Consider the following 24895-nt stretch of genomic DNA (forward strand, 5'->3'; position numbering starts at 1 on the left):
TGGATGCTCTTTCTATCGTTCCGCCTTTACGAAAATACTCCAGGATCTTCTCCCTGTCCTTATAGTTCAGAATTTTCTCAATTATCGGCCGCGGTGGGGCCCCAGGCTCTGCTTTCCTCATCAGGGCCCGATGTGCACGTTCAACCGTAAACCCTTGTGAGAACTTGTCTGCTCCCATCTCTTGCAGGATCATGTTCTCTACATAGTCCATGGGGTCTTGGCCCTCTTCTCCCTCCGGCAGGCCGACCACCTGGATGTTGTTCTGTCTCGCCCTTCCTTCCGCCTCTTCCACTCGGTTTTCAAGGTTAGCCACCTGTTTTAGTAGGTGGACCTCTTTTGCATTATTTGTGCTGACATCTGTGTTAGTCTTCACCGCGCTCTCCAGGCCACTTGTCCTTTCTGCCAGCGCCCTAACGTCTTGTCGCAGCAGGGTGACTGATTCCTACTGCATCAATTTTGTTCTCCAAGGCCGTCCGTAGATCCGACATTGCTGTACCCCATTTAGCGCTCAGTTCTGTTATGGTTGCTAGGACCTGGTGGTTTTCTCCTTCTGGTGTACCATCCACAGAAGCCGCCACTGCACTTTGTGCCGGGGTCGATGGAGTCCGCTGTGTCTTTGCAAAGGTCTCCATTGTCGATTGTTTGCTCTTGGCCCTCATCCCTTTCAATGACATCATGCAATACTCCCTACGTGTCTGGTTTCAGCTCTTCAGTGTTGTTGTGAAGTCACCAGTTCAGTCAGGCACTGAAGTATCTACCTCAACGGGTTGCGTTGTGTGGTGGCGTGAAAGTTGCGTTTCGAGTGGGCTGTGTCCTCCCCACGTCCCTCCTTCGACTTCTGTAACGTGTTCCTGGAAACCAATAAGTGCTTTGGCCTAGTTACAGTCTGTAATTTCCCCCGTGATGGGCAGGATTCTTTTCAATTTTGTGCTCAAACCAGCTCTCCCCTCCACATAGCACGAACCAACTTGCTGCACTATTCTCCTAGTAGGCGCTTCCCAGTCGCTTGCCCACTACTTTCTTGCCCGCCACAGCTTGCATGCACCGCATCGGGTTCTGTGTCCTGCAGTATCCTCATGGGCTTCCGCCGCTTGGTGGTCGCGTAATGTGCAGAATACCGGCTGCTTCTCACTTCAGGGGAGCCTTATCCGACTCCACAGCCCGCTAGCAGCTCCTTCCGGACCTCCTCCGCCATGCGTCCAGTCCCGGGTCTATTTCCTCTGGATGCGCTTTCACTCGCGTGATACTTGTATCTGCCAAACAGTTCTGAAAGCATATGTTCCCGTATCAGATGCCCTTTATTTTCCACTCTCTGCAATTAACTAAATATACCATGTGTGTTACATCTTTCCGTGGCTGATCTTTTCCCAACGCTGCAGTTACGGCCTGCACTCCTCTTAGGGCTCCCTCTGCTTCAGTGGCGATCCGCCCCCTTCCACATTTCACCTTCGCCCGTTCCAGGTCGCCATCTTGGTGCTTACAGTTCTGTAGGTTGTGGGTGATTCTCCCTGAGCACAGCTCTCGTGCCCCTTGTCTCTATCCACAGAGCTTGTCCTGCGCTTCGCGCATCTGTGTTCATTAGGAGATGTGCACACAGGGAGGAGGGCTCTGAGCGTTTGTTCATCTGTACATCGTTTCTGGGTCACGGGAGCAAACGAAACCTACGTCTTCTGTACCTGACTGTAGGCCACGCCCCTTTCCCAACTCCCGACACTTAGCAGCAACATTGTTTTGATACGCTTGTTACCAGCAGTGCCGAGGTGCCATTACATACGTGCTGGCCTTGGGTCGCATGCAACAGTGTAGCACAGTGCGATCCACGCCCCCTCAGTGTGCTCGCTGTGTCCAGCTTAGATTAAGCCTGGGTCTTCTTAGCATCGTATGCGCTCCCACTGCGTGGCTGTAAATTTCAGTTTGGGACGTTCCATATGATACAATGACACGGCCGGTTCCGTGCTCCGTTGCGGGCACTCCCAGTGCAGCGTTTTGCAAGGGTGCAGGCACCCGATTCCGATCTGTTTATTGTCCTGCCTTTGTGCTATGGGCGGCAGCCATGTTTTTTAAACATTGCCTCCAAGTTTCGGGATCTCCTGCAGCTTCTATCTCAGCAGTTCCTTGGCGAGTCGGCTCCACTTTATGTCAAATCATGCGCTGTAGCTTCGCAGACCCATGCTTCAGTTTATGAGGCATATGCACAGATTTTCGTGCAGTTTCGACAGGATGATTGCAGGATCGATGGTAGCTCCAGTATAAGCACGTCCTCTTACATGTCTTGCTTAGCCACGCCCCTGTGCCAGACCAAGATAGATAGCACAGAATATTGAAAGAAATATTAGCCAAAGTAAAACAATCATTTTTGTACGAATTTTATTGAAAGCGTAAACATGATTGCAAAAGCATAATTCATTCTAATTCTCTGATTGTTATTGAATTGGCTTGCCTTCTTCAGGGCTTATAGTTTTGGTAAACATCCATTTTCTCAAGCCGGCAGTCCTATAAAACACATGGGACTGTGAAGCAGGAGTAGATCTGGGCTTTTACCCCCATTCAGAATGGAATTCTATCTTTTGATTCAAATAGTATACACTTGTTCACCCTTGAAGGAAAATGAGGCTGAGCATTTAAAGAAGTGATTATGAAGAAGGGAAGTCCCTTTCATTATCATGTGGATGCAAGAAAATATATTTTGGTACAGACCTATTGAAAAACACATTTCAGCAATGTTGGATGTTCAAGCACAATCTTCTTAAAAACATTTTTTCCATTTGAACTATTCTGGAAGAAATGAACCCCCTCCCCCTCCACCCAGAGCCACTGCAATACACATATTACCATACATTACATAATACCAATCTGTAACTAAGAGCCCTCCTGGCACCTGTCTGTAATCCTAAGTTTTCTTATCCTCTGTAACAGCGCCTCGATGCCTTATGGGCTGCAAGCGCGCTTAACAAATGCAAATAAATAAATAAATATACTAAACAAACATGAAAGCTTTTGGCAGATTAAACTGCATCTTCCCACCAAAAAGTCAGTAATCCTCCCCAGACCTGACACCAGTGAGCCATTTGGTCAGTAAGGGGACATCTGCACACATTGGGACAGAGCAGGTGCCCTCTTTGAATCAAATGATTACGGAGTAGTTTAGTGTAAAACTAACTTATCAATTTAGCATGAACTGCCCCCGTCAAGGGAAACAAGCTTACCTATTTTGCTACTTGTACATCACTATTGGATTCAAAAGCTGATTTCTAGCGATTGGTCTGGAATATTACACTTTGCCTTCACATGGGCCTAAGCCGCCAGTATGCCACACAAGTCTTCCCCTGCTATGCTCCCAGGAGTACATAGCATCTTTATATTCTATTTTTACACAGTCGTGCGTAATTGTTAATCTCAGAATGGTTTGAGTAGATATACATTTTTTAAATTTAAATCCCAGCACTTTATGAACATTGAAAATTCACACTAAACTATTTTGTAAAACTAAACAAATCTGCGTTACGATCATTTGACACATTGTAATAAATATGTATTACAATCATATAATATGTTTATATACATATTTGAAATAAGGCTTCTCAGAGAATATTGTAGATTTTTGTTTCCACTTCTCTTTTATAGCCTCCAATTTATCCATTTGCCACCCTGAATGAGGCAGTGGAATGGGTTTCATGTGACTAAATCAATTACAAACAGCAAAATACTGCTCCAGTTATAGATTTCCTTTGCAGTGTGTGAATCGGTTTTAGAATCAGATATTTGTACACAGATTACCACAGTTCTTAATATATTCTTAATACAGCCTGCCCCACCATAAAGACTGCTCCGACTTGGGTATAACAAAATACTGACATCTAATTGCTAATTGCACATAAACTGAATAAGCAAGTGATGCGCCTGTCGCTCTTAAGTACACCTGCCTTATTAAAAAAATGTTTTATTATAGAATATGTAACCTACTTGAATTCAGTGATCTCCACCTGGTGAACATTGGCCCTCATTCCGAGTTTGGAGGTAGCCATGGCGCTATTTACGCAATGGCTGCCTCCAAACCCGGGTCCGTGTCCGGTCTGGGTGAATGAGGACTTATCAGGACATTCCAACCTGTGCGGTCCCAGTACGTCCACATTCACCCGACCATTCCCCATTCGAGCCCCCATGGGGGGCTAATAGCAGGCCCGTAATTAGCCCGTAATTAGAGCCCTGGTCCTTTAGCGGGACCCGTAAAGAACGCGTGGTCCGACCACACATCCCTTGCAGTTCCCACTAAGGGACCTCTGAATTGGGTGGTAAGGGATTACCGGCACCGGTCTCCTTACCGGTGCCCGGTATCCCTTACCACCCAACTCATAATGAACCTCATTATCACTTTAGTTACAGCCTGTCGCAATCTTTTCTAGGGGTATTACATGAAAAATTTACTGGACTTCCCGATTCGGTTTCTAGGGTGTACATAGCACACGACAGCTCAGACAGCTAGAGTATGCAATCGTTTATCTGAAGACCCCATAGTCCAAAGAGCAAAGGGAGCTCAATATTTAGATGTTCCTAAACTTTAAAAATGAGCTTCGAAGCACAAGCATGGTGTGGCCAGAACACAATCTTGTGCTTATTGATGCTTCGAAGGCATTAGTCCACAGGTAACACTTTAATGCTCACTTATCCTTCCAATTTGTATGGCTGCTATACGAAAGTTACTTTCATGGAGAAGTACTTGATATTAGACTATGCAGTCAAATATGAGCTGGTGTTGAACTACATTGAATGGTGGTCTTGGAAAGGAGTTAAAAGCCTAGTTACCTTGTGAATCACTTTCTCTTGTGGGTGTATGAGGGGTAGGTATTGGCGGGGAGAGCAGTGGAGGAATGAGCGAGAAATCCAGAAGGGCTCTCCCCCATCTCATTCCTGTCCAGCTTTGTTGGGGGGTCTCCTGCGTGATGCTAGCTTGGCATTATCAGGTGCAGGCCTAGGGTGTGTGTGCGAATCCCACTTTTCTTTGTGGGAGTGGAAGCCTGTCAGAAGGCATACTTTGTGTGCAACATTAAGGTTGGAGGGCATTCTGGAAAGAGGTGAGGGATAACGTAGATCTTCCCCATTATCCTTTGAATGGGGGTTTGTCCAACGGCGCAAAACTCTAAGCACAAGCAAACCTTGTAATTTAAAAAGAAAAAACGTTGGATGCATTCTTTCATGCAACCTATCTCCAAGAGTGCTTATTTTGGACTTTTCTGAGATTCCCATCTATTGACATTGAAGAGTTTGCTAGGAACCAATGAGGGAGGGGCGTACACTCCTTTGAAGGCAACTTTCATAGTATTAGAGAGAGAGGAAAAAAAGTTCTGGCCATGGACTCATCTATTGCTCCTCCCTATGCTCAACCAAAAACTTAGTTGCTTGGAGGGAGCAGAAGTGGGCACTGACAGAAGACAAACAAACAGATGGTGAATATTCACAGTTGTGGCTTCGCCATAGACGAACAAGTTACTTACCTATGGTAAGGTTCTTTCGATTGGATGTTCCTCCAACGTATTCCACATCTTTGACATGTAATGCCCACAGCTGTGCACTTCTGAAACTTTTTCGGCAGAGGGCATCCTGCGTCGATGGTGTCGGGTCAATGTTCCTCAAAGGCCTCCGTCGAGGGCGACGTCACCGGATGTTATGAATAGGACGCACGGCGCCCGTTGCCTCAGTTTATGTTTTTTACCTCATAAAGTGTGGCACCAATCCAATGCCTACAGTACTGCACATAGCCTTGCGTAAACTTAAGCTGCAATCGCATAGAAAATTCCTCAGAGAGGCAGGCTGGGAGGGCGATGTGGAATTTGTTGGAGGAACATCCAATCAAAAGAACGTTACCAGTCGGTAAGTAACTTGCTGTTCGAATGGATTGTGTCCTCCAACGTATTCCACATCTTTGACAGACTCCGAAAGCAATACCAGAAAATGGAGGAGGGAAAAGAATTTAGAGTATACAATCAGATGGCAGAATAAAGAACCGCCTTACCATAGCTTGACCATGAATCGTATCCAGGGAATAATGTTTAACAAAGGTGTGGATAGAAGCCCTTGTGGCTGCATCACAAATATTCCTAACAGCAACCCCCCATTGTAGGGCTGTGGAAGTAGCCAAGCCCCTAGTGGAATGAGCCTGTAACCCTTCAGGAGGGTCCTTACCCGCCAATCGGTAGCATTCAGTAATGGGGAGGATAATCCACCTGGACAAGGTCTGCTTGGTAACAGCCTGGCCCAATCAGTGTCCAGCATATCCCACAAAGAGTTGATCGTCCACTCTGACCCTGGACATCCTAGAAATATAAAACCTCAGAGCTCTCTTAGGATCCAACCTATGGAGTCGCTCCTCTTCCTTGCCAGGATGAGGATAGAAAGAAGGAAGAACCACCTTCTGGCTCAAATGAAATTCAGACACCACCTTAGGTAGAAAGGAAGGACGTACCCTTAGTACAACCCTGTCCTTGTGGAACACAGTAAAGGGCGGCATAGATGAAAGTGCCTGCAATTCACTAACTCTGCGAGCGGAAGTAACCGCAACCAAGAACACTGTCTTGAAGGACAATAATCTCAAAGGACAGGAGTGCAAAGGTTCAAACGGAGCACCCATTAGAAATTTCAAAACCAAATTCAAATCCCAAACCGGCACCTGGAAAGGGGACGGCGGAAACACATTAGTCAGTCCTTTAAGAAATTGAGAAATCAAAGGAATCTTAAAGTAAGAACATTCTTCAAACAAGCGCTTGAATATAGACAGCGCCGCCAGTTAACCCTTAATGGTACCAACTTGAAGGCTCCTGTGGGCCAAAGAAAGTAAGAAAGACAAAACCATAGGAATGGAACACTGAAAAGGATCAACATTCTGTCCTCTGCAGCAGTCGCAAAACTTACGCCAACGGTACAGGGATCTCGTTGCTGGCCTTCTGGTCGAAAGCAACACCTTCATCACATCATCCGGGAGGTCCCAATCCTTATATCTCAACCTTTCAGATACCAAGCTTGAAGGTTGAGAGTCCTGACCTCTGGATGGAGAACCTGACCCCCCCTCTTGCAAGAGCAGATCCTCTCAGTAGGGAAGACAGCGTGGAGGGCAGATGGACATTTCTAGAAGGTCCGGATACCACGCTCTCCTGGCCCAATCCGGAGCAATGAGGATCATGTGGGATCCGAACCTTTGTAACATTTGAGGAATGACAGGGACTGAAGGAAACACATACAGCAGTGGGAATGACCAATCCACAACGAATGCGTCTCCTAAGGCTCCTCTCAGAGGAAATTCCCTTGAGCAGAATCTCTCGCACTTCCGGTTGGCACAGGTGGCGAAGAGATCCACTTGTGGGGTTCTCCAAAGGGCAAAGATCTCCAGAAGGACTTCCTGAGCCAACTCCCACTCGTGAGAGATCGTGCTCTGCCTGCTCAGAGCATCCGCCGCCGCATTTTCGTCTCCGGCCAGATGAACTGCTGAGAGCGAAATTCCCTGCTGGATGGCCCAGAACCAGAGCTGCATTGCCTCTCTGCACAACGGGAGAGAACCTACCCCCCCTTTTGTTGAGGTAATGCATGGCCACTGTGTTGTCCGTCATGATCAGTCTGCCCCCAACCGGGGAAACATGGGACAGGGCCTCATGACTGTTTTGAATCGGCTGCGGCAGCGCCTGAAGGCAAAGAGGCAGCTGCCTGAGCAGCTTTGGCACCTCCATTTCCCCAACCACCACAGGTACTTTTATGCTGACCCCTTTGACTGGCGGCTCCTCTCGTTCTACCAAAGGAGGAGTAGTAACGAAAAGAACCTCCCCTCCACTGCTGTCTCCTAGGACGAAAAGGTGGAGGTTGACGCCAAACAAATGCGTGCCATCAAAGGGCATGTTCAAAAGATGGACTTGCACATCTGGAGCAAAATCGGACTTCCGCAACCACGCAAATCTGCGTATAACGGTGCTCGCAGCCATGGAACGGCTAACACTGTCGGCCGTGTCCAAACCCAACTGAAGGGATTCACACATGGCATTCTTGCCGGTTTATAGTGAAAAGACCGGAAAAAAAATCTCGAAAAAAAAGGTCGAACCAAAAAATCTCGAAAAAAAAAAAATAAAAAAATAAAATACAAAATCACATTTTTTTTTCAATACATTTTTTTTCGAAATGAGGGGGTTCCCCCTTTTTTCATTTTACCCCCTTTTTTTTTTACTTACCTGACCCCAAAAATACATATAAATAAAAAATTCAATTTTTTTTCCCGAGATTTTTTTTAGATTTTTGTCATTCGAGATTTTTTTTTTCGGCCTTTTGACTGACCACCATCCTTGCCATCTTGCACGAGAGCAAGGAACCCATTCCTTTCTTCCTCCTCAGGAATATGCTCAGCCGCAAGAGAAACAGTTCCACAAAGTGTGTGAAAACCTTGCCAAGGCACAAGTGGAGTTGGCGGACTTCAACGCCATACTCCCCGTAGAAAATACCTTGTGTGCCCAACCGGTGAAGCGTTTGTCGTCCCCATCAGGAGGGATGGTAGGGTACGCCGCCTGCCTCTAGGTGGCCATAGCCGCCTGAAACACCAAACTCTCGGGAGTGTGGTGAGACAAAAGGTCGCTGAGGTTGCTACAGGAAGGGTGGTATTTCTTGTTCAATGATTTGTTAACAGCCGGAAGAGATTCCGGTGACTGCCAAGCAGCCGCCACCCTTTTCTGTAATGTCAGATGAAAAGGTAACACCGGGTCAGAGGACGGACCTTGATCTAAAATGTCCGTTAGATCATCTTGCACAAAAGCTTCAGGAAGACTGGACCAGCCCAGATACTCAGTGACCCTTGCCATGACCCCCATGTAGGACGACTCTGCATGAGCCCCAGGCTCAGGCCTGCCAAAATACACTTCCGGAGAAGCGTCCAACCCACTGGCATCATGAAGAGTTTGCCTCAACTCCTCCAATCGACTCTCTCCAGAAAAGGCAGGAGCCACATCAGGCTCAACAGGATCCATATCAAAGTCTGACCTTTCCTCCTCCTCATATATGTCATCCAAAGGGAGGAAAAAGCCCTCCCTCGGGACAGAAGAGGGTCTGGAGTCCACCACCGGCCTCACAGACTTAGAAGTAGCCTTCCTTGGAGGATCCACAGTATCAGGGATCTCCAACAGTAAATTTCGGACAAAAAGCCCCAAAGGTGTCGAGGCCACCGAAGGCTTCGGCGTCGAGAGCGCCGACGGCTCTGGCGTCGATAACAGCGCTGAGGGCTGGAATGAGGGCAAAGCCTCAATGTCAGTTTCCGATGGACACGGTGCCAAAGGAGTGGACGCCGACCTTGAGCCCTTACCAGGTTTCTGCAGTCCCGCTGGAGACGAGGACCGAGACCTGGAAGCATGTCTCTTGCGACCATCTAGAGCCTTGTCGGAACGGGACCTCGAAGGTTCCCAATGACTGTTTCGTCGAGGACCCGAGCCCGAAGGCGTGCGAGCCACAATACAAGACCGTTCCTTGCCGGCTTCATCAGTAGGCGGGGATGGAACTGTGCCCTGCGATTATAAAATGCTAACATTTGCTCCTTAAAGGCAGCCCATTCCTCCGGAGTCGAGGACATTGTCGCGCAAGCCACTTTCCTCACGGCACCATTCTCCGAGGAGGACGGGGAAGGCGACTAGTGAAGGCGCTGCATAGAATGGTTTGACGAGGAGGACGAATGGTGGGAACCACTCCGGGACTGAGACCCCCGGGACTCCTCCCGACGCGGAGAGTCGCCCCTCAAATAGTCGGTGGACAATCCCTTGGACTTTGATTTACAGGTGAGTTTCGACCCCCTACCTACCTGAAGTTTTCCCTTATGCTCCTGCAAGGCCTTCGCAGTCAGCGACTGGCACTTGGAACAGTCGTCGGTGTTGTGACTCTCACCCAAGAACCACAAACAAATGCGATGTGGGTCGGTAATCGACATTTTTGAATTGCAGTCCCGGCAAGTCTTTAAGCCAGACGGCGGAGTCGGAGGGGTTGAAGAAGAAGACATTCACAAGGAATACATGAGGCACGCCGAGTCTCCGAAGCAAACACGTTTGCGGAAAAAACAGAATAGAAGCTACAGGGGCCGTGCGTGCTATTTATAACATACGGTGACGTCGCCCTCGACGGAGGCCTTCAAGGGACATCGAACAGACGCCATCGATGCAGGACACCCTCTGCCGAAAAAGTTTCCGAAGTGCACATTATATGTCAAAGATGTGGAATACGTTGGTGGACACAATCCATTCGAAATGTTTGTGCTAAACAAAGATGTTACAACTCTTAATGAACATGTTGCTCCATTATTCTTTTTTTTTTTTTTTAAATCACTTCAAGAGATTGATCAGACGTTAAGAGTACCCAAGTGGATATTATAATCACAGCAGTGAATGACCAATTAGAAACGTGTGCCCAGGAATCCCAGAGCATCTGTATTTAAATCACATGGCTTATGTGCACACAATCCCTACAGAGAACTTCTAAGGGTCAGGCGTATTAGCAATATTGACACAGATTTTGAGGTTGAGTCAAGGAAAATGTGCATCATATTCAGATTTTTAAGTTACCCAGAATAGGTCCTTAAAAAAAAAACACTAACGCGAGGAAAGTAAATCCGGAAGCTTTATCACAGGAACAAACCTGTGAAAGGAGATCATTAGAAAGTGGTACACCCCTTTTCTTTCACTTGGCCCAAAGATTAATTGTGTTACTGAAAAAGATCTAAAGACTTCTTTTAGAGCATGTCCCAATCTAAAAGGACATTCTTGGGCATAGTTATTATGAGGCACAAAAATAAGTTTTTGAAGATTTGGTTAAACGCTGAAAAGTATTTTTTTTCTGTTGTGGCCATTGTTCCATTGGTTATGATAACACTACATTGAACAGACATTTTGGTACAGCGGATCTGAAAATAAGAAGCATAAATGAAAAAGGTGTGTGAAAACCAAGAAAACCATTTCAATGAATCAAATGAAAAACATGAGAAATAAATATTTAATCAACTTGGTGAGAAAATGCAAACATGAGGGTACAACTTCAGTGCTTTAAGGCAGATACAAATTCGGAAAGAAATTATTCTAATGGTGCGGTGAGTCACTTGATGCAAGAGACATTTGCCACATGTGGGTGTCTGGAAATACCTGAAGCTGAGCGGCCTGTGCTGCGATGGTTGTAATGTGTACCCCAGGATATACTGCACGGACCATCTCTAAATTTCACAACATATTTGGGCAAAGCTAAAGATGAACTGTTGTGCTGTGCACTGTTTGTCCAGTCACGCAGCCACTGATTGTCTGCAGGATGGCGCGGCAGATGCCTGAAGGAGGCTTTGTTTTTTTAAGGGGGCGCAGCCATGTTGACCCTTTGTTTATAATGCAGGCATTCCAGGAAACCAAAACCCAGCAAGGATAGTAGATACTCACATACATTCAGACGTGGGTTGTAGTATTCATCCAACAATGTTCAAGTCAAACAATGCTTTCAGACTCTTGCCATAATTTTTTGGGTTAGTAAACTTAATCTGAAAAAACAGTTACGACAAAAGGGTGCTCGAAATAATCAACTGTAGCACCAAATGAACACATCAACGATGCTAGTAACATTGGGAAGAAATACCATTGCACACGAAAGCTTTGATCACCTGGAACAGATGTATCCTTGCAAACTGCTACCATTAATGAAGAAATTAACTGAAGGGCAGAAGATGCACTGAAGCAATCTAAGCTCCTTTAGAAATGGTTAGAAATTCTATGCACATCCTACATATTCAGCACTAATTGTTCCGCAGCACAGAGAACACAGGCAAGAGTATTTGAAAATGTGATTTAAGATCCACGGAATCTACTTGTACATAGAAAAAAAATTGAATTAAAAAAAGATATAAAAGTACCCAATGGTCATTAAAATAAATAGTTCAGCATTTCACTCAGTGTCCACAAATATCTGGTATAATGTTAATCAGCCAATATTGCCATATCATTGTCCAGTGGGCTATGCTCCAGTTTGCACAGATAAAACAGGGTGGCTTCACTGGCTTGCTCTTCAGTCAGTGGCTCAAGGCGCACTAGTTTACTCTGCGTTGGTTGAGTGTCCATGATAGGTTCTGGAACAGCACCTGTGCTAGGCTCCAAGAGCTCACTAAGGAGCGGATGTTTGGTGTACTGAACAAGCTGTTTTTCTGAAGAAGAAAAAGAAGAGCAATTAGTTGTTTTCCTCAGCAAACATACTTGTGAGCCCAAATATATTTTTTCCTTATTGTGTTCTGGTTTGTTTTAAACCTTTCACAAACATACAAACTAAATATGATTAATTACATTTACATGCATACTATCAAATACATTAATTATTCCACATAATTCACAATCGTAAATTGGTTAGAAAAAGATTTCAAGTATATCAAAAATCCCATAACCACCGACTGAACAGCCTGAAAAAAGTTGTTCCAAAAATTATTCAGTCTCGATAAAAAAGCTTAAAAACAAATCCTTCAAAGTGCAAGATGCGAGGACCATTTATGACTGGATATGAAATTATTGTGTTTCAATGTTTCGAGTACACCTAAGATTTTACAAAGGCAGCAACGAGGAGATGGATGGGCATCCTTATAACGAATAAGTTGGATTTATTGGGTGGGCATCAAAATCACCATGACCTTATGAATTGGTGTCTCCAATAAGCATTAGGGAATATCATTAAATGAGGAGGGAATGTTCCCAACTTATGTTCCTGAATAACATTACTTTATAATTTGTATTTAGTTATTGTTGAGCAAGTATTACACCAAGCGTTCTCCCATGGCCGCTGTTTAACCTTATTTGGATTAGTGCTCAAAGATTCCATAGGAAGTTCCAAATTAGTAAATATCTTCTAACATTTGTCTTATCAGCCATTTAGGAATTTACATCTTCCTTCCATATACATCCTATGAATATCTATAAACCTTATCTAATGGCAGAAATAAAATGTTGTTTAATAGTAAAACTGGATCCACATAACCCTACTAGGGTGTTTTACGCAAGATGCTGTCTGTGACAGAACTTAGAAAATCCTACCTTGGATGTACAGGGTTCCAACTCTTAGGCTTAGCCTGAACCACACAAAGGTTTGGTAGAATGGCTGAGCAGCCAGGTTCAGTCTAGGGGGTGAGTGGGGCTTTAGGAAGGTACAAAGAGCATACACGTATTCAAGAAAACACTAACACGCAGTTATGTAAAGAAAATAGTCATTTAATATATACAATTAGGCACACTTCGATATTTGCAAGGTAAGTACTAAAGACAATAGCACATGTATAACACAATTGCAAGTTTCTTAAGTAATAGACCATAGGTGTAGTAACTTTCAGAATAACTTCTACAGCATCAAATCTCTTAGTAAAACCATCTGAATCAAATATGCAAACTTTTCCAACTTATAATAACTTTTTATAAAACTTAAGAGTCCAACCCTAGCTTATGAGAGTCTCACAATGTTCAGTAAGTCCCTAGGCCACCAGAGGTTAGGAGTTGAGCAGGATAGGCAGGATACAGTGTTCAAGGTTCAAAAGAGGCAGAGTTCAACAGGATCTCCTCTGGGTTCTGTAGGTAGGTAAAGTTAGGTTTTTCTTTTCAAGGAAGCCATGGGGTTTCCTTGTGAAGCTGCCTCAAGGACCAGTGTCATAAGGCAGGGGAGACTACAATGGGTTGTCTACCCCGATGTATATCTATGGTAGCTTTGGAGGGGTGTGAGGTACAGCTATCTACAGTCCCCAAGAATACAGGATCAGCAAGCAAAGCTCCAGCTACGTTTTACAGGGAGTAGGACAGACCTTAAAATGAAGAACTTGTTGCAGGATGGTCCCAGTGGAGAGGCGACAGGTTTCTCAGTCATGGCGACAGAAAGGGACTTCGGTGGATCTGGCGACAGCTCTCGTACAGACGGATGCCCAGCAACAGATCTTCTCTGTTCTGGCTTGTTGGTGCCTTTTCCAGGCTCAGGTGAAGAGCAGATGTTGCAATGGTAGACTCTTTTCCTTTTCTCAGTCCTCATCTCAAGTGAGGGGACTTTGAGGAGCTGGATTGAGTCTCTGCAGTTCAAGAACAATGCCCACAAAGTTCTGGGGGAGCCATTCTTTGTGTGATGATGCACAGCACAGTGGCACTGGACTCCGGGTATTGGTGAATTGCAGGCTATGGAGATTGCAGCTCTTCCAGTGAGGGCGCAAAATGCAGTTCGATTTACGACTGTTTAGGCCAACCAGTCCAAGGGAGGAAGTAGTCTCGTTCGGATCTTTCAGATCGCTCAGAAGTGGAGGTCAGGACAACAACGGTCACTCAGCGGGCTCTGGCGGTCATGGCATCTTCTTCCTTCAGGCATTTTTGTTGGATTCTTCTGTTCCAGTGGTCGACTCAGTTTCTGCTCCAGGACTTCGGAATGTATGCAGGAACACTGGCTGAGCCTACCAAGTATATCCCATGCAACAATCATAACTTGGGGATGGCTGTGCAATGTCAGAACTGGTTTCTAACAGGCAATCTGCAGGATAAAGGACTCGGGGAGGGGGGGGGAGGAGGAGTGTTGGGATGACCCTCCCCACTCCCTGTCCTGCCAGTCACTCAAAGACCCTTTGCATGCTTTCCAAAGGAAGCACGGTGAAGACAAAAGAACTAGAGGAACCTCCCCGATCAAGGTAGGTAGAAAAAGACGGTGTCCAGTCATAATATCGAATACAAAATTTTGAATGGCAAAAAAGTCGAATCAAAAATGTCGAAAAAAAAAGTCGAGATATTTTTTTTTGGGCTCTAGTTTATATAAAAAAAATAGGTAAAAACAAAAAAAAAAAAAAAGAAAAAACGGGGGTTGGGGGGGGGAACCCCCCCATTTCGAAAAAAAAACGTCATAAAAAATAAATTCGACATTTTTGTTTTCGACATTTTTGTTTTCGACTTTTTGACTGTCGACATATTTGTATTCGAGATTATGACTATAAACCCAGGCCTAAGAAAGGACAAGCCATCTTGTTCAGGACTTAAGTACAGCTACCATTTTGGGTCAATGGTGACCCTTGTGTCCCCTACCGTAGACGCGTTGACAGCCTGTGATAAAAGTTCACAAACAGCCTCAAGAGGGACTTGTCACAATAACCAAAATGTTAATGGAGAAGTGAGAAAAGGGAGACAACATTTCCCCACAGCACTCCACATAAGATGGGCTGTGCTGATCTCACAGAGGAAAGTACAGGTAGGATAAAAAGCATGCCCCTGTCTTGATAACAGGGTGTTAACCAAGGTAAAATAAAGAAATATCACTGTAGAAGCTCTAGGAGCTTCCAGTAACACTGCAAAGAAGGTGCTGTGTTATACTTCAGTAAAAGATGGAGGAAAGCAGGACTCCAAAACAATATACCGAAAAGTGGTAAAAAGGGTTCCCAAGATCAGAGTAAAAGAATGAGTGAGTGTGGGAAAAAGGTGTCCAGCAAAAGGTGCTCGTGGACTCGCAGGTGGAGAGAATTTCACTCAAGAAGGAAACTAGCCCCAAATCAAATCTAACATGATGGAGCACACATTTCGGTATCCGCAGAACATTATGCCACATTTTTGCTACAATCCTTTTTAGCTTATCTAGATCAAAAAGATTTCAACCTCAAGACCAAACATTTAAGGGGCTACCTTAGACTTGGAGAATTGTATTACTGGCAATAGCGAGAATCTGACATTTATTATTTATCTTCTTCATTTTTGGCACAAATGAGACCGCTTTTGCACGGGGAGGACGCCATTGTTTTATTTAATTTGCCAAAAATTGAGTCCCCTAAATATACAATGTTGTCAATGTGTTCTAAGTAGACATTTTCAAACGAAATTCAGATGGATGATCAGTAAATACAAATGGCTCATCGGTTAAGGAGCCATAGCAGGTAGCGGCCTGAGTGAGCCAAGGTGTCATGAACTGCAGACGAATTTCAAGATTCCATTAAATCCTCCACGTTTGATTTTGGAGACTGTGCTCTAGTTACTCTTTCTTCGGTTTGAGGCATGAGTAGCAGGCTGTTACCATTCAGAAACACCCACGACTCTACTGCTATTGAAGTTTTATTACCAAAAAGGTTTCATCTTATTCCCCCCCCCCCCCCAACTTATTTATTTTATTTACTTTTTCAATTTATAGAGCCGCAAACAGCACAGGAGCATCGAGGCGCTATTACAAGGAGACGACTTAGTTACATGAGGCATACATCATACACATCATGGTGATTGACATGTGGCAGACAGACATATTGCATACATATAGCTTCAGCAGAGTGGGATTAGGCGAATAGAAGTGTTTTAATGGCTTTGCGGAAGGCTAGGTGGGAGGTTTCTGCTCAGGGCGTTGTATTTGTATTATTTGTAATGTAACGCGCACCATCAGGCCCAGAGGCATCAGGGCGCAACTTAGACATGGTTACATGAGCAAACAGTTACATATATTCAACAAATTTACAGTACAGAGTAATCAGGGCAAACAAGCAATATATACATATATACAGACGTAGCTTGGGGCAAGCGTTTGCCGAAGTGGGTCTGGGCATCATGGCTGGTTAAAGAGCCAGGATTTGGTTTTAGATTTGAAGGCGTTAAAGCTTTCTTCAGCACGGATGGTGAGAGGGAGAGCATTCCAAAGCTTAGAGGCTAGGACGGGGAAGCTAGACCCACCCGCCTTTTGGAGTTTGAACCTGGGAATGGTTAGGCAGTGGGTCTGAGCCGTTCTTTGCGGGCGGGTAGGCGCGTGTCGGGAAAGCCGGCTGCAAAGATATGGTGGGGCTTGGTTAGCTAGGCATTTGTGGGTGAGGCCTAAGACTTTCAGTGAAATTCTCTGTTTCACCGGTAGCCAGTGTAGGTTGGATCTGGATTCTGAGATGTGATGGTTTCGAGGGATGTTTAGGGCTGCTCTGGTAGCGTTATTTTGGGTAATTTGCAGTTTGTTCAAGTTCTCTTGGCTCGTTCCAAGGTAGAGGGCGCTCCCATAGTCAATTTTGGCCATGATGAGAGTTTTGGCTAAGGTGACAGTGTTGGGTGTATTCAGAAATGGCCTGCAAGCAGTAATGAGTTTGCAGGTGTAGGTTGAAGAGGATCTGACTGCGTTTGTTTGTCGGGTTAGTGATAGAGTGGCGTCAAGATAGACGCCAAGAGTTTTGGTGTCCTTCGAAACATGGATGGTGTTGCCATCGATGATAAATGATCGGTAGGATGGCTCAAGTTTACTGAGACGTTGCGTAGTGCCCAAGATGAGGAGCTTGGTCTAGTCATCGTTGAGGCATAACTGGTGTTGCGCCATCCAGGCTTGGCTGACCAGGTAGACCTCATTCAGGGCCTTAGTGTCCGCCACGTAGTCGCCAGTGATAGGAATGAGTATCTGGGTGTCGTCCGCATAGTTCGTATAGGAGACACCCAGATAGTCAAGTATATCAAAGAGTGGTTTTGTAAATACGTTATAGAGCGTTGGCGACACACAAGAACCCTGGGGGACGCCGCAGTGAATCGGGGAAGGATCTGCAGCTGCAGATTGAGAAAAGACCCGCATAGATCTATTGCTCAAGAATGATTTGATCCAGGCCGTAGCTGATGGTGAGAAGTGGGCGGCTGAGTGAAGATGCTTGCATAGGATTTGGTGGTTGACCAGATCGAAGGCCGCAGAGAGGTCAAGTAGAAGTAACCAGGCAAGTTTGCCGTTGTCCTTTAACACTTCGATCTGGGTTTTTAAGTCTAGTAGAGCTGTCTCAGTTCCGTGTCTGGGGCGGAAGCCGGGTTGTCTGAGGCCTAGGAGATTGTTGGATTCCAAGTGCTCTTGGATTTGCAGGTATGCTGCACGGTACAGGATTTTTAACAGGAACGGGACAGTGGTGATGGGTCGGTAGTTGGTAGGTATGCTGGGGTCGAGGGAGGGTTTTTTAAGCAAGAGGATCACCCAAGCATCCTTGAGGTTGTCAGGGACGGTACCCGTTTTAAAGGATGCGTTGATGAAGGATGTGATGAAAGGGGCCAGATCGTGGGCGGATTCCTTAATAATTGAGGCAGGGCAGGGGTCGCCCTGGCAGTTGGATGGTTTGATCCGCAGGATAATGTTTTCTACCTCCGCAGTGGTGAGCGGTGAGAAGGCAAATCGATTGCAGTTTGGGACGTCAGGGCAGAAGGCCCCTGCGGAGGTTGGAGGGCGATTGTCCAATTTTAGGCTAATTTGTTTGGCTGTAATTTTAGATTGAAGCATGGTGATTTTATTCAGTAATGCTGCCTGGATATTGGCGCACCATTTGCTGTCTTTAATGCAGGTGTCAGGAGGGCTAACGGGGGTTTCAAGCTCTTTTAGGATCTTAAATAGTTCCTTAGAGTTGGAGTCAGCATGCAGAATGCGATTATTTAGGGATTCTTTTTTCGCTTCTATAATGGCTGCTTTGTATGTAAGCGAGGCCAGGAAGAAACCGTCTTTATGCACGTCAGATGGGTGACTTTTCCAACGGTTTGCGGCGCTGCGTTTGGATTTACGGAGTGCTCTTAGCTGTGGGGTGAACCAGGAATTCAAGTGTGCACGTGGTTTGGCCTTCCTCAGTTTGATGGGGGCCATAGTATCTATAGCTGTCAGCATGCTACAGTTGTAGATGTCAGCTAAAGCAGTTGGGTCGTTACAGGAGTCAGTGGCCGCATTAAGTGTAGGGAGTAGTAGAGGGAGGAGTTTCTCTTTGGTTATGTCCTTTTTGTTTCTGGTTGGGAGCGCAGGTGCTATCACGGTCGGGATGCGTGGGGTGGCTTTAATATTAAAGGTGATAATGTGGTGGTCTGACCAAAGGCAAGGGTTAGTGGCTAGGACGTTGATGTTGCAATTAGAACTGGCTAACCAGTCAAGGGTCCTGCCTTTGGAGTGCGTGGGCCCTAGGATGTGCAAGGTGAAGGCGGAATTGGCGAGAGCGTTTTCCAAATCGAGTGCCGAGGGATCATTAGGGTCACCAAGTCCCAAGTTGAGGTCGCCAAGGATGATGATTTGTGAGTTAGTTTTGGCGTTATCAAGGAGGAGGGTGGATTTGTCACCAACAAAGGTCGGTGTGGGGCCTGGGGGCCGGTAGATTAAGTGGATGGTGGCTGTTTGGTTGGGTGTTAGTGTGAGTTTGACTGATAGTAGTTCAGCTGACTCAAGTTTGGTATTGGTCATTACTCTTAGGTCCAGAGTGATTTTATGGATAATGGCAAAGCCACCCCCTCTCGAGAGGGAAGCAGAGGTACGGTCGTATTGCATTATGCTGAAGCCGGGTGGTATGGCAAGGGAAAGTGACGGACCAGAAGCGGCATGTAGCCAAGTTTCGGTTATGGCAATGAAGTCAAGATCTGACGATGTTATAAGGTCTGCTATGTCCAAGGCGTGGGCAGGGAGGGATCTAGCGTTAATAACAGTGCCTTTGATGACAGGCAGTTTCACCTCTGAAAAGGGGGGTTTGTTGTTGTTGGGTGCTACTGGTAGGCACGGGAGTGTGTGTCATGACTGCTTGGGAAGGTTGCAGCGCGTAGGGCGTAAGCGGAATCTGGTGCCTAATCTTTTATTTCTAAGAGAAGAAGGGCATGGTTGGTTCGGCGTGGGCTTGCTGGCAAAGTGTTCAAGCCAGAGGGCTGGGTCATTGAAGTAGGGGTTGAGGTCGGTGGTGAGGTGTTGGGTACCTGAGGTGGGTGTCAATGCAGAATTCGCCATTCGCAATGTCTGTGAGACCGGACTGAGGCGAGACATAATGTCGGGAGGCTGAGGGTGAGTCGGCTGTATCGGATGTGTACGTGGCTGAGTGAGGATTGTTATTCCAGATGACACGGAGTGGAGCAATAAGAGGAGGAGCGCACTAAGGAGCATGGTAGATGCAGTTCTATGTTTAGCTAGGGCAATGCATCAACAATAAATCGACAATAGGCAAGTTCGATTTTAGCCAAGGCAGAGCAAAATCAGTAATAGGCAGGTTCGATTTTAGCTAAGGCAGTGCAAAATCAACAGTAGGCAGGTTCGATTTTAGCTAAGGCAGTGCAAAATCAACAGTAGGCAGGTTCGATTTTAGCTAAGGCAGTGCAAAATCAACAGTAGGCAGGCTCGATTTTAGCTAATTGCAGTTCAAAATCAACAGTAGGTATGTTGCTTGTGAGCTAAGCAGCATCTAGGGCAGTGCGCAGACTAGGTGCAGGATGCCGCCTACTTCAGGATAGGCAGGACATGGACTACTGGTGGTTGGGGCAGTGCAAGTGCAAAGATGTGGGTGGCAGGGGGCTTGAATGCCGAATGTTACCTCGTGTGGGTCGTCAGTTCCGGTTCCCCAAGGAGGAAGGTAGAGTCATCTGTCGTGGTGCATCCGGATGCATTGTGGACCGAGGGTCCTGGGGATCACGCGCGTGTGTTCTTTCAGCAAGGAATGGAGTGTATGCGTTGAATTCCTGGAGAAGCCAGAAGCGCAAAGGCTGTGGCCCGTGCCTCGGACGCCTCCAGACAGGCTTGGATCCTTGTGGAAGTGATGCTTAGGGAAGGGGCCGGCGTTCGCCTGCCAGCGCGTGATTGGCCTGATGAGATGGAGGCTGGCCAATGGGGATGGGCGCTTCGGTCAGGTGGACGCTGGTGAGGTAGTGAGTGTGCCGGCCATCTTGGAACTGGCTCACCTCGAGGGTTTCAATGGTGGCACGTAGATCAAAAAGAAAATGGGGCTTTGAGGCTCGAGTCGAAGCCAGACAGGATATTATCCTGAAATGCCACAAATTGTGCAGCGCTGATACGGCGGTCTCCTAGTTTCCTAGTTGGGGCAAATTTCGATGTTGCGGTCAGGGTTTAAAGCAAGGTGCCTACCTGAGCGGCCGATTGCAGCATGGATACTGGCACCACTGCTCCTGCAGCGGTAGGTGCTCCTGCACCTCTGTGGACCTGGACCAGGGCTGCAATGAATGGGAACCTCTAAGTCCCATGCTCTAGCTCGTTTGACTTTAGGTACTGCGAGGAGATTGGCAAAGGGTGTCCTGGTTGGTCTGGAGGAGGCATATCTGTGTATTCTTTGAGTAAGGTATAGTCGGGCTGTGTGATTGATGCATTTGTGGGTAAGAGTCAAGGTTTTAAAGAGGACACGCTCTTTCATGGGTAGCCAGTGGGCCTGTTTCCTGACAGCAAATATATGGTCTCTTCTGGGAGTGCCCGTGGCTGAACCGAGCACACGGTTTTGGATAGTTTGGAGCTTCTCCATGTTCTTTACTGATGTGCCCGCATAGAGGGCATTGCAGTAGTCGAGTCGGGATCCGGTTATAGCCCTGGCTATCATGAGGCAGTTATCCTTGGAAGGGTCTGGCTGCATTAAGCAGTTTGGCGTGGCATGCCCAGTCAGACGCAATGGCGTTGACCAGCTTAGTCATTGAGAGGTTGGAATCTAAGTAGACTCCTAGGGTTTTTACTGTTTGAGAGACTGTAATTTTGATGTTGTCAATCGTGAAGTAGAGGAATTGGTTGTCAAGTTTCTTTAAGGTTTCAGTGGAGCCTATCAGGAGAAGTTCCACCTTGTCACTATTCAGACACAATCCCTTCTCAGCTATCCAGGCTTGGATGGTCGAGTAGGCAGAGTTGAGGGACTTTGTGTCGGACTCATAGTCGCCAGTCAGTGGGAGGAGGACTTGTGTATCGTCCGCGTAGTTGGTGTAGGTGATGCCTAACGAGTCGAGGAGGAAGAGAGGTCTGGTGAAGATTTTGTATAGGGTAGGGGAAATGCTGGAGCCTTGTGGGACTCTGCATTGGATGATGTCGGGGGAGGCAGATGCTTGGTCCGAGAAGACTCACATGGCCCTGCCTTGCAGGAATGAGGTGATCCAGGAAGTCGTGTTGGGTGAGAAGTGGGCTGTAGATGTCAAGTGGTGGCAGAGGACGTTGTGGTTAACAAGGTTGAACGCCGCAGATAGGTCCAGGAGTAGAAATAGGGCCGGTTTACCAGAGTTGCAGGCATCGCCCATTTGGTTTTTTAAGTCGAGTAGGGCCGTTTCGATTCCGTGACCGGGGCGAAAACCGGATTGACAGAGACCAAGGACGCTGTTGGCTTCAATGAATTGCTGGACTTGGAAGTACACTGCTGTGTCCAGTATTTTTAGCAGGAAAGGAACAGTGGTTATAGGCCTGTAGTTATTGGGGGGCGGTGGGAGTCCAGTGAGGGTTTCTTCAGGAGGGGGGGAGAACCCATGCTTCTCTGAGGCATGTTGGGACCAATCTGGTCGTGAATGAGGCATTGATGAATGCCGTAAGGAATGGGGCGAGAGAGCTGGCACATTCTTTGATGATGGCGGCCGGGCAGATGTCCCTTTTACAGTTAAAGGGTTTGATGGAATTCATGAGGGTAATGATGTCCTGCTCATTGAACTATTTGAAGGAGAAAAGTGTGGTTGGGTCACTGATATTTTGGAGCAGTTTGAGAGGTGGATAGTGGGTCAAAGTTTGTTGGGTGGTTTTGATTTTACCGTCCAGGGTGGCTAATTCGTTGAACATAGCTGATTGGATACCATCACACCAAGCCTCATCCTTGATGATGGACTGAGGGGTTAGGGTTGGTGTCTCCAATTCCCTAAAGATAGAGAAAATCTCTTTGGAGTCTGATTTGGCGTTGGCAATCCTGGTCTATAACAAGGTTGCTTTTGCTCGGATGACAGCTATTTTGTATTCCTTGACTAGCCTTTGGAACTCTAATTTGGCTGAGTCCTGATGGTTAGTTTGCCAGAGTGATAGGGTGGTAAGTTTTTTGGAACAAAAACGGGGTGAACCAGGTGTTGAGTGTCTGGTGGGTTTAGCTTTGTGAGAAGTGAGCAGGGCAATGGTGTCTATGGCTAGTTTAATAGCAGAGTTGTACGCAAGGGCAAGTGTCTCCGGGTCTTTGGAGAAGGGGGGCCTGAAGGCTTGTCCAAGTAAGTGTGGTCTGAGCCTATCAGCAGTCAGCTGACGCAAGCTCCTGGTGATGGCAACTGTGCTCGCCAATCTAGGCAGAGACAGGTCTTTGGGCACAACATTGGGCTTTGCTTCCCCTTTGGGCAGGACTGCTGTACTGGTAGGCGTAAGCAAAGGCACATCATTGGGGGCAACCATAGGTGTAGTATCGACTTTGGGCACACTAATAGTGCTGGGACAACTAAACTGGGACATATCATTGGGCACGACATTGCAGGCATAACTATGAAGAGGCAAATCATTGGGGGCAGCCATAGGTGTAGTATCACATTTTGGCACAGCAATTGTGCTGTCATAACTATGCAAAGGCACATCATTGGGGGAAACCATAGGTGTAGTATCAACTTTGGGCACAGTAATTGTGCTGGCATAACTAGGCAGGGACATATCATTGGGCACAGCGTTGGGTGATGAGATAGCTTTAAGCAGCAAAGTCTTGTTGGTGGCTGTAACGGGAGTGCAGCATCATGCAAATAGTTAGCTTCACGATTGGCGTCGCATCCAGTCAGATTGGGCATATGGGGGGAGGTGGCCGCCTTGTGCAGAGGAGGGGAGCAGGCAATATCCCATGGTGTAGAAGTGCTAATTTGTGACCCTGCGCAAGTAGCAGAGGAGCGCTGTGCACAGTGCGCCTGGTGGCGAGAAAGCGGTTGCGTGAGGTGCACTTTGTTGGCCACAGTGGGAGCCAGGTTGGATGACCTACAGCCTAGGTGGAGGTTTCGGAGGCTGGCGCAGGTTGGGGTGGAGGTGGCTACCCATGTATCTGTGCGTGCGCGGAGGTGCACAATCCTAAGGACAAACGTGGGGAAAGATGCAACCAGGTTGCTTTTAGGCTGGTTTAGGTAGGCTGTGGGAGAGGCAGAGGGGGGTTTACAGGGGAAACCAAGGGCTCGTAGCTCGAGCAGTGGCTTACCTTCAGAATGCAAGGCAGAAGTGGAACAGCAGCACTTGCTGAGCAGCACAGGCCTTTCCAGCTGGCCTTCGCAGCGCGGCTTCGCCTGCAGGCTGGGGGTGCCAGCATAAATACTGGAGGCAGGAAGCTGTTGTGGTCAATCTGGGCCTGCGGCGGTGAATGAATTAGCAGCAACGAGGGTAGGCAGTTGTCAGGCAAACCGAAGCCACTACAGTGTCACTTTGTATGACCACCACAGAGGGTTCAACACTCTGTTATCTTCCTTTTGTGGATGGAGTTGGGGTATTATTTATCAAACTAGCCGGACCTGGTTTTTACCACGGAGATTGTACATGTCAAGGAAGACCAAATTGTACATGTCAAGGAATACCATGATTTGGATTCAAAGGGTCACTACAGAAAGGCAATATATATAACACAATCTCAAAGGAGTGCAAGCTCCTTACCTGTCAAACTCTGCTTTGCTACCATCTGCGTGCAACTGCACTCAGGTGCACACCATGACTTCAATAGGTATAAAGCTGTCAAGAAAGATCACTAGCCCGCTGATATGAGGATAATTCAGTGTCATCACTCATGGTTATTTAATCTATGGTCCACATAAACAAGGTTTACCTTCAACCCAAAACAGTTTTGACAGTTTTTTTAATATACATCGCCTCTACTCGGTTGTCCTTCTCTTCTCTTATTAACACTGTTCGAATGTTATCAGATTCCACAACTGAATTTTGAGACTGAAGTGAACTGGCACAACATAACATGAGGAAAAGCCAGTTATGCTACGTCCAATTGCGTGTGAGAGAGAGCTGCAACCTTTGGTTCTCCAGATGTTTTGGATCACAGCTATCATCAGACGTATCCAGCATTGTAAAGGTGAGAAAGCCTGAGAGTTGTACAACAAAGCATCTGGAAAGGAAAAGGGTGCATACGCGTGGTGTGTAGAAAGGACTGGCAGAATGCAGCCAGGTAGTATGTGAGTGTGAGTATTAGACTGCAGGTGATGCCATGTACGCACAGCAGCATCATTTCATCTCAACTTTTCCT

At 46.7% G+C, this 24895-nt stretch overlaps 1 protein-coding gene across 4 annotated transcripts in view; it reads right to left on the minus strand.

Moving 5' to 3' along the window:
• Positions 1 to 10977: 10977 nt before the first annotated feature.
• Positions 10978 to 24895, minus strand: part of HSF2 (heat shock transcription factor 2) — a 1113385-nt gene continuing 1099467 nt past the window's right edge. For all 4 annotated transcript variants that reach the window (XM_069606600.1, XM_069606598.1, XM_069606599.1 and 1 more), the window contains one exon: positions 10978 to 12178. In XM_069606600.1, coding sequence (XP_069462701.1) covers positions 11955 to 12178 — 224 coding nt within the window. In that variant the 3' untranslated portion in view covers positions 10978 to 11954. The remainder of the gene's footprint in view (positions 12179 to 24895) is intronic.

The sequence above is a fragment of the Ambystoma mexicanum genome, chromosome 4p, assembly GCF_040938575.1.
Source record: "Ambystoma mexicanum isolate Mex_15411 chromosome 4p, UKY_AmexF1_1, whole genome shotgun sequence".
Classification (NCBI taxonomy): Eukaryota; Metazoa; Chordata; class Amphibia; order Caudata; family Ambystomatidae; genus Ambystoma; species Ambystoma mexicanum.